Below are 10082 nucleotides of genomic sequence, written 5' to 3' on the forward strand. Positions count from 1 at the left end.
GCAAAGTGAGTGGCCCGGCCTGCATGCCCACCAGGCCCCTGATGTGCCACGTGCATGTTACAATACATGAGCAGTGGCTGCAGTGCCCCTACCTCCCCGGGGGTGTCCTCACCAAACCCTGGTGTACTGGCTGGCTGGAAGTACATCATCTGTCCTGTGGGAGAAAAAGCTTGCAGTCTGTGTCCATAAAGGTGGTAGCCCGGGTAACCCTGGTACCATCCCGCCCACCCCCCCCCCACCCCCCGGCTTCACTGAGCCAGAACCCCAGTAACAGCATGTGCTTAACTTTGGGTTAACTTTGGGGGTTTTGCCCCCAGACAGGGCAGAGCATGGTCAGCGAAAAGCTATCCTCACCCGCTTACTCAGACCATTCTTGTTGGATTCTGAAGCACTCTTGCAGCACTCAGAGTCCCATGCATATTGCAGTCAGAGGGCACCACGGCAGGGGACATGCTTGTGGACCTGGGCAGCGTCCTGCAGTGTGTGTGTGTGTCTGTGCCCTTCCTGCAGGAGGTGACTGCAGAGGCTGTGATGAGCTATGACCCTCTGCCTCCCGCAGACAGTATCCACTCCTACGTCAGACCTGAGAGGTATGTCTTTCTCCACTTGGCCCCCTGCTCCCAGGTTAGTGCCGTTGGCTCTCTGGGGTTTGCTGCCTCCTTCAGGAGATCAGAGACAGGCATCGGGGCCCCTGTTGAGGCGGTCTGCTCCAATAAAGACTTGTAGACCGGGAAGCCTGCAGGAGCATTTCTACTCTGCTCTATAGGGCAGCTGTGGGTTTGGTTTGGTTTGAGATAAAGTGACAGGATGATGTAATCTGTGGTCACTATCAGCATCTGCAGGCCCTGTCCTTTCATTGAGCTGCTCTCTGAGCTGTCGGATTCCACAGCAGGGTGGGGGTGATGGTGAGAAACCCACTAGAGTCCCCTCTGCCCTCCCAGAGTCCAGTGTGCTGTGGAAAACAGACGTCAGTCACCAAACTTGGAAATAAGTACAAAATGAAACCGTACTAGGGAATGGCAGGAAGGTGGGCGTCACACTCAGAAAAGCGGGTGAGAAGGTCATTGGTTTCAAGTACAAAAGCCAGCGTGTGCCAAGACCTTCGGCAGGAGCAGGGCAGACAGTGTGTCCAGAGACCTGCAGAAGGCCCCCGTACACTGAGAAGGGAGCACAGCCCTGCCTGCCGAGACAGGCCACAGGTCTGCGTAGACACTGTCAGAACCGGGACTGCTGAAACACCTGCTTGTCCTCCTGATCTCTGAGGCTGAGCCCCTGCCCTGCCTGGCACACAGTGGTGGGCGTCAGGGAGGTAGAGACACATTTCCCCATTGAATGGGGCTCCTGACACGGTGCCTTCCAAACCTGGGAGAAACACATCTTGTCCATTTTATTCTCCCACTAGATTGTAGTATAAAACCATGCTCCATGTTCGTGAGGAAATCATTCCCAGTTAAATTTACCAATAGGTTTAAGGTAGAAATAATGAACTGTTCGTGTCAGTAGGTTGTTTTGGTTTTTTGGGTTTTTTAATGACATGACTCATGCTAGCCTGGACATTCTAGAGCGAGGGATTCATCATTTTCTGCTACTTGGATCTTTGTTGTTCTCACTCGCCTCAGGGCTCTTTAAGTGTAGATCACTGAAGTGTTTAAGGAGCCATCCCCCATGGCACAGTGGCTAACTGCTTAGTTGCTTCTCAGGAGAAAAGAAACAGTGGCTTCGATGACAAGTACAGCCCAGGAGATCCCACCAGGCAGCTGTATCTGTCCTCTGGGGTCGCGATGAGTCGGCATGGACTTTACGGCAGTGGATTCATGAGAATTGCAGCCTAAGAACTGCCATCGGCAGCTGTATCTTGTCCTATAGCGTCACTATGAGTTAGAGCTGAGGCAACAGCAAACCACCGCCACCAAGTGTATGATAAGAAGCCCTTCAGGGTGCCCCCAGATCACCTGCTTGGCTGCAGAAAGGAAGGCTGGGAGTTTGAGTCCACTCAGAGGTCAGCCAGAAGAAAGGCTTAGTGATATACTTCCCCCAAAATAAGCCGTTGAAAACTCTGAGGGAGCACAGTTCTACTCTGACACACTCAGGGCTTACCCAGGGTTGAAGTCCATAACACCTGGTGGTTTTAAGATGTCTAGGAGAGCTAGGGTACCATTCCCACTTCACCTGTAGGAGTTGCCCCTCAGTTGCCTCTATGTGGCTTTCGGGACTGATGGAAACATCACCGCTGCACCTTTTCTTGAACAAGGAGCCCTACTGTGCCATGGCTGATGCCCAGCTCAGCCATAGTGGGCTCTGCTGTCCACCTGGCTCAAAGTTGGTTTCTCAGGATGGTAAGTGAGCCAGGTGTAGAGGCCCCGCCCCCAGCTCTGGATTTCCTTTCCTGGTATCATCTGACCCATTCTTTCCCTTGTTACTGGAGTAGCCCACGGCCCAACCCTAACCAGACCAGGAGTCCTCACCACCCACCCCACAGTCCTGGTGTTACCCTCTGGATTTAGGGCCCCAGTTTAGCTCAACCACTCTCCCCCTACCTGCTGCTTAGGAATGCCTTTCCCACCCCACCCCCGCCTCTGGGAGATGGGGGCAGGAGGACCTTAGATGGGACATCATGAGCTGGGCTGGTGGGTGTCCGGAAAGGTTTGGTTCAGTGTCCCCTTGGGCCCCTCCCGGCTTTATCTAACAGGCAGACTCCCGCCGGCCAGACAAACACGGTGGCCCTCTTCTTCCGATCTCTGTTGCCAAACTACAACACTGAGGTAGGTCCGGTGTGCCTCTGTCCTTCCCCCATGGATGGCAGCCAGCAGGCTCATCCAGTGTGGGCATGTGAGATCCCTGCTGGGAGGCCACCTGGTTCAGGAGGGCACCTGTCTGGTTGGGAAGATAGCACACAGCTACTAGGATCAGTCCCCCACCCTGGCTCAGATGGTGCAAGCTGACACGTGGGCCCTACACCACGCTGGGCACTGGGGTGGGGGCTGAGTGCTTAGGACCGTAGTCCCTCAGAGGGCTGACTCAGGCTGCTGCTGTCACAGGAAGACAGGCTTCAGGAGCAGCGGCTTGGAGGAGGAGGAGGAGACGACGGTAGTGGCGGCACAGCTGATAGCCTGGACCGAGTCCAGGGCCTGAACAGGCTGATGGTGGCCGTGCGTGAAATGATGGCCAACTTCCAGTTCAATGACCTGGACATGCCTCGCCAGGAGAACCGGGAGAATTCCCAGGGCCAGGGCCAGGCCGAGGGTGATGGGGACGAGGAGTGGGACTGAGTGCACAGTGCCCTATTCCCTCACCTTGCCATCATGTCCCTGACTTCTGTTCTGGCTGGTAAGCCAGTCCCCAAAGCAGGAAGCTGCTTCTCCTACCCCTTCTGTGAATGTCCATGATCTCCTGACCCATGACTATCAGTGGTCTCCTGCCCCATAAATGTTGATGATCTCCCACCCTATAAATATTGGTGGTCTCCTACCCCTGTGACTATCCCTGGTCTCCTGCTCTGTAACTGTTGGTGATCTCCCACCTTATAAATGTTGGTGGCTTCCCAACCCTATAAATGTTGATGGTCACCCGTCCTGTAAATGTTGATGGTCCCCCACCCCTGTGACTATCACTGGTCTCCTGCCCTATAATTGTTTATGGTCTCCCACCCTATAAATGTTGATGGTCCCCCGCCACGTGACTATCACTGGTCTCCTGCCCTATAAATGTTGATGGTTTCCCACCCTATATGTGTTGAGAGTCTCCCGCCCCTGTACTATCACTAGTCACCCGCCCTATAAATGTTGGTGGCTCTTGTCTGGTAAATGTCAGTATTCTCCTGCCCTATAAATGTCAGTATCCTTGCTGTGTCTTGTGCTTCTTTCCCGGGGTCTGCACCGCTGCCAAGGTGGAGCTCTTATCTCGAGGGCCTATGCACGACCCCTGCAGCCAGCACTCCCAGGTGCCCAGTGCGACCTCCCCCATGCAGCCCGGAACTCCCAAAGCCTTTCCCCACTGCTGGTCATGCTCTGGGATTGGGGGTTCTGGGGAGAAGAGAAGGAGTCCCCTGGGTCTCTAGCACCATGTGTATGCCCGCTGATGTTGACCAGGGCAGGCCAGCCCTGAGCTAGGAGGTGCAGCTGGAGAAGATGCTGGGTCAGACCTGGGGTACAGAACTTGACCATATTTTTAGTGGAAACAGCAGCAGCACCAGGGCTTGGAGGTCAGGGAGCTGGAGCCAGGGGTGAAGGGGCAGTCAGTATGGTGGGGGTAGGGGTGCAGTCCGCCGGGGTCCCACCTGCAGCCATATGGTGTGGCTGACACTCAAGGTCCTGGGTTGTCTCCTGCAGGCATGTGTGGGCCTGGATGTGGGCTCAGGGAAACAGGCAAGACCATCTCTGCCACTCTCCACCAGGGTGGGGACTGCACCGAGGCTGCAGGAACCTCCCTTCCAGAAGTGCCTGGACTGGATAGAAGGCGGAGGTCCTGGGGTGAGTGCCCACAGGGGATGTCTGCCCTCAGGCTGCACAGCTCCCCAAGCCCAGGTTGGCCGTGTGCTCCCAGACATGAAACATGGTGTAGTGAGAGGGCTTTCTCTCAGGAGATGCCACAGCCCTACCACTGTCACCGGCAGGCCACGTCCAGGTCCTCCAAGCCTGGGTACGGCGCCATGAACAAAGGCTCAGCCTCATCATCTGTGGAAGGGGAGACAGAGCAATGGCATGGGAGGGGGTTATGTGAAGGAACAGCGGGCTAGACCCTCTCCCAGGAGAGAGGTGGTGCCACTGGCCCCAAGGCAGATCGGATCAGGGCAGGGTTTGCCCAGCCCACTTGTATCTGTCACCTTCTGTCCATGCAGCCAGGGGCCAAGACAGGAGTCACAGGTCAGGGCCACCACTTCTGATGATGGGAAGAGGGCCGCAATCAGCTTCTGCCGAAGGTTCACCAGTTCTCACACCGTGAAGGTCTCCGCTGGGTTGGTACAGGGGTGGGGCTTAACAGCGTCCCCTTCAAAGACCTCATTCAGCATGATCCCCTGAGGTGACACTGAACAGTCCCCCCCTCAAAACACTGCCTTAGGCAGGAAGCCAATGGGAAACACTCCCCAAGAACACCCAGGCCTGTCTGCTGCTAACGGGGTCCTAGGGCCCCAGAGGTGGCTTCGCTTTGGCCCACTGTGGCTGCTGCCCTCCTTCATCCCCTGGAACTTGGCCCCCCTGGGTGACTCTCACTGCATGCTGGGAAGGGATCCTGGAGGGGTTGTGGCGGGGTGCCCGGATGGAGGGTCTTCTCTGAGCCTTGAGCACGACAAACACGAAAGCAGTGCAACCAACTCTGCTAACATCACAAACACGTGCACGGGTGCACACACACACCATCCTCTCCTGCTGTCCACGGGACTCGCTCGGCCTGCACACAACTGTGGGGTTCCACCGGCGGGGGCTGCTGGCAGGGTGGGGGAGGTCTCTGCACACCTCTGAGCTCCTTAGAAGGTGAAGGTCATGGTAAGCTCTGAAGCTCCTATTTGAGAATGATGCCCTGAGGTGTCATTGGGAGCCCGTGACACAAGCCACCAGGAGGCCCAGGGTGAGAGCTGACAGCCTGTCTCCAACAAGTACCCTCCTCGGAGACCCTGGTGGGCACTTTGCTCAGTCAGGTGGGGCCGCAACAGTCGTTGATCAGTGGAGGTCAGGCAGGGGCAGCCGGAGGACCATTGCAGGTGTGCACTCGGCTCCTCTGGCCAGCCCTGGTTCGGTCCCCACCACAGCTCTGGCCTGTCTTCACTGCCCACCCCCCACCCGCCAGCCTCGTGCCCTAACCGCTTCAAGTGGCGTGAGTTGCCCAGTGGAGACAGGGAGTCTGCCCTTGATGTGGTGTCTGGCTCGGGGCCTGTGGTCATCATCTGCAAAGGAAATGGAGAACGTGAGAGAGCGGGCCTGGCCCCCCCAGCGGATGTGGCTAGTGGATCCCAGTCGGCCACACAGGCGCCTCAAGCTCCCAGAGTTTGCCTGCCCCGTGGTGCCCTCTGGTCCCAACAGAAGCCCCAACTTCCACCCCGACTCTGCCCACTCGATCTAAGATGCATTATGAAACATGCCTAATCCAGCTGTAAAATCGGCCTTAAGTCCCAGTGGTGGGTGCCAGGCTGGCCTGAATGACGTCTGAAGGGGCGGGGAAGGAGCTTGAAGTTTCTCCAATGGGTGTGGGCGTAGAGAGGCAGGCCCCCGGGGCCCTGGGTGAGACACCAGGCCTGTAAGGGGTATGGGGCAGGAGAGGGGCGTGGCAGAATGCTGGCACCTCCCTGTGTCCTGGGCATAGCTGTCATGTGGCTGCCCTCGGGGAGGGGCCGTGTGCTCCTTTAAATAGAGTCTGGAGAAAGACCCCATTCTTTCCAGACCTCACCCTGCCCTGGTCCCAGGAGGTAGGAAGCCAGGCAGCCACTGAGCTAGGCCCTGGGCAGCCAGGAAGGTGGGCGACAAGATGGGGCAGGGGGTGCTGGGAAAACATGGCCTCTGAACAGCTTTGCCTTCAGGGCAGAGTCAGGAAGGGAAACTGAAGCCCAAGGACTGTGAGCAAGGAGTGCAGGGGTGGAGGGGGCGGGTTACTGCTGACTCCAGGGGCCCAGATAGGCCTCTGTCTGGCCAGGTGAGTGCAAGGACTGCCCCGGGTGAGGTGGGGGGGGCTCTCTGCCCTTCAAGGGCACCATGCACTGACCAGGGTGCTGAACAGGACGGATTGGGCTAGAATCAGGCCCCTTCCCTTGGGGGAGGGAGGCTATGCCCTTGCAGGGCTCCCAGGGGAGGCTTTGGGGCTCACTCAATGCCACAACCCCTGCCAAAGCCCACTTGGGGCTGGCTGTCAACCAGACTGGCACCTGGTGCCTGGAGGTGCCTGTGCCTGACGGGCTCTTTCTCTCGCTGGGGCTGCTGAGCCTGTTGGAGAACTTGCTGGTGGTGGTGGCCATCAGCAAGAACCGGAGCCTGCACTCGCCCATGTACTACTTCATCTGCTGCTTGGCTGTGTCCGACCTGCTGGTGAGCGTGAGCACTGTGCTTGGGACAACAGTTGAGCTGCTGCTGGAGGCTGGCACCCTGGCCCTGCAGGCTGACACCATGCAGCGCCTGGACAAGGCCATCGCTGTGCTCACCTGTGGCTCCATGGTGTCCAGCCTCTGTTCCCTGGGCGCCATCGCGGTGGACCGCTACATCACCATCTTCTACACCATGCACTACCACAGCATCGTAACGCCGCTCCGTGCGCACCGGGCCATTGCCACCATCTGGGGGGCCAGTGCGCTGGGCAGCACCTTCTTTGTCGCCTATTACGACCACGCTGCCGTGCCCCTGGGTCTGGTCAGTTTCTTCTTGGGCCTGATGGCGCTCATGGCAGCACTGTACGTGCACATGCTGGCTCGGGCCTGCCAGCACGCCCGCCGCATCGCCAGGCTCCACAAGCCATGGCACCCTGCTCGCCGGGCCCTGGGCCTGAAGGGCGCCGCCACGCTCTCCCTCCTGCTGGGCTTCTGTTTCCTCTGCTGGGGCCCCTTCTTCCTGCATCTCAGCCTCATCGCCCTCTGCCCCCAGCACCCAACCTGCAGCTGCGTCTTGAAGAACCGCAACCTGTTCCTCACTCTCATCGTCTGCAACTCCTTCGTGGACCCGCTGATCTACGCCCTTCGCAGCCCGGAGCTCCGCAAGACCCTCAGAGAGGTGCTGCTCTGCTCTGGCTAGAAAGGCCAGTACAGGCGAGCTTTCCCTGCCGCTCGCCGGCCACCAGCGGGAGGGCTGGTCACCTGGAGTCAGAACGCCTGCCTCACCAGGCCCCAGACTACCCACAGCAGCGCCCTCACCTTCCGCATCCGCCGCACCTGGGCTTTCATTGCCCCTGTAGACAGGATGGACAGTGCGGAGGTGGGAGTGGGCCGAGGCGGGCACGAGACCAGGAGGAGTGCCCCTGTTCTGTTCCGTGCCGCGGTGCCCCGCCCGCTGTGGCTGCCTGGGCCAAGAGCTGGCTCTGCAGAGCATGCGGCGCCTCCTTCCAAGGGCCAGCTGCGCGCTCACGGTGGCCAGAGAACCGGAGTTCAGTGACAAGGAACTCTTGTCTTGGGGAGTGGAGGAGTGGCGGTGGTTTGGTAATAAGGCCCTACCCTGGCAGCTCCATCTGCTGAGTACTGGAGGCTTGTAGGGAGAGACGAGAACCAGGGCAGCGGGACAGAGTCCCAGAGCGCACCTAGACCCACCCTGATTGAGAAGCCTGTAGGTGTCCAGACCCCAGTGGCTGGCTCAGGCCTCTCTCCCCCAGGGCACTCCACTAGCCATGGCACCCCTAGTGGCCCTGGCTAGGGACATTTGGGGAAAGGTCTTGATGCACATGATGGGCTAACGGCTCAAGCTGCCTTGGAGGCATCAAGGGTCTGAGGGTTTCTAAGCCCTAGGGAAGCTGGGATATGGGTTAGCAGTCTGTGCCAACCCCTCCTTGGCCTTAAGCCCATCACAGCCTTCCTGCAGCCATGCTGCCCAGAACTGTAGACTCCCTGCCTGCTGGGGAAGGCAGCTGAACGGTTGTATCACTCCTGTCCAGCACCTGAGCCCATACTGCCCAGTTTGTCCCTGCTGACTGCTGACAGGCTGTTGACTGCTGCCCCTCCACTAGGCTGGGAGCCGCTTCGCGGCAGCATTAGCCTTTACTGGAAGGTGGGTCAGGACGTCAGGCTGAGCTGGCTCCAGGAGCCTCTGGGGACAGTCCTGAGTTGGTCTGGCCTGGTGCCTGGACAGGCAGGGAGGCAGGCTGGGTGACAGCTGGGAGCCCTCTCCTGCTCAGAGGAGGAACAGCAGCCACAGCTCCTGGCTCCTGGGAAGGACCAACTGCTTACTAGCCCCAGGCAGGGACAGGGGCAGGAAGGGTCCAGGAGCCCACAAAAAGCCACCTCTAGGACTCATTGTGGGGGAGGGAGAGTCTCTTGAGAAGAAAAGAACCACAAAGAGGTTTTTCTTTTGAGCAGGAAGGGGTGGGGGCTGCAGAGCCACACCTACTCAGACAGGCTCAGGTGTCTACAAAATGGGCTGGGGGTGTGAGGTGGACAGCTGGTTTGTGCGTCACCCACTACGGGCTGATTTCCGGAAGGCCTTTGTCACTGATATGCCATGATGTATGACCAAGTGATTTCACCAAAAAGCCTAACTGTGTGTGTGTGTGTGTGTGTGTGTGTGTGTGTGTGTGTGTGTGAGAGAGAGAGAGACAGAGACAAAGAAAGACAGACCCTATATGTGTGTGAGTGATGGGGGGAACTCTGTGTGTGTGTTGCTGTGTGATGGGAGGGGGCCCTGTATGTGTGTTTGTGACAGAGAGAGATGGTATGTGTGTGTGTGACAGAAAGACAGAGACAGACCCTATATGTATGCGTGTGATGGGGCGGGGGCGGGGCTGTGTGTGTGTGCTGGAAGTCTCAAGAGCGCCACCTCACTGCTTCTCTCTCTCCAGAAAACTGGTCATGGCCTCTTGTCCCTCTTTGTCCTGCAAGGCCCCACCCCATGCACCCACAGTCTCTCCACAAGGGGGTTCCTAACTGGGCGAGCCCCCACCCCCAACCCCCACCCCAAATCAGAAGAGAAGCAGACTTCCCTTTGACTAAGAGTCCCAAGACTGAGCAAACCCCTGGGTGCAGGTGACCTCAGAGGGGTGAGTCAGACCCAAACCTCACCACCATCTGGCCCCTCCCCGAACGACCTCATAATTACTCCTGTCACAGCCACTGTGCCCCCTCAGGGGAACGGATGCGCTGAGGGCCAAGGTGACACACCTTCAAATCCACCTTCTCTCAACCTTCTACAGACCCTCTACCGGGCCACGGAGGGGGGGGAGGGGGAGGAGGTCGAGTGACCCCCCTGGTCCACAGCCGCTTCTCTCCACCTGCAGCTTTTCCTCCCCAGAGGGTCGAGGGGGTCCCGACAGGGAGAAGAAAGACCCTGCCCCACTGGGCTGCGGGTGTGGCGGCTGAGGGTGGGCGAAGAGCAAATGGATTTCGGTTCTCGCCACGCCTCCGAGCTGGTGCTGGGCAGGAGGCCGGGGGTTGGCCGCTGCCATTGTCCGCCCTGGAGCCCGCC

General features: G+C 58.6%; 2 protein-coding genes across 2 annotated transcripts in view; both read left to right on the forward strand.

The window, feature by feature from the left end:
• Positions 1-3844, forward strand: part of TCF25 (transcription factor 25) — a 26615-nt gene extending 22771 nt beyond the window's left edge. Inside the window, exons 16-18 of the mRNA XM_045293584.1 lie at positions 511-590; positions 2690-2762; positions 3039-3844. Of these exons, the coding sequence (XP_045149519.1) occupies positions 511-590; positions 2690-2762; positions 3039-3269 (384 nt within the window). The 3' untranslated portion in view covers positions 3270-3844. The remainder of the gene's footprint in view (positions 1-510; positions 591-2689; positions 2763-3038) is intronic.
• A 2911-nt stretch (positions 3845-6755) lies between these two features.
• Positions 6756-10082, forward strand: part of TUBB3 (tubulin beta 3 class III) — an 11834-nt gene continuing 8507 nt past the window's right edge. Inside the window, exons 1-2 of the mRNA XM_004704494.2 lie at positions 6756-7704; positions 7756-7889. Coding sequence (XP_004704551.2) covers positions 6756-7704; positions 7756-7889 — 1083 coding nt within the window. The remainder of the gene's footprint in view (positions 7705-7755; positions 7890-10082) is intronic.

This window comes from Echinops telfairi, unplaced genomic scaffold, assembly GCF_000313985.2.
Source record: "Echinops telfairi isolate 266 unplaced genomic scaffold, ASM31398v2 ScPeMD7_2291;HRSCAF=2852, whole genome shotgun sequence".
NCBI classification, from domain to species: Eukaryota; Metazoa; Chordata; class Mammalia; order Afrosoricida; family Tenrecidae; genus Echinops; species Echinops telfairi.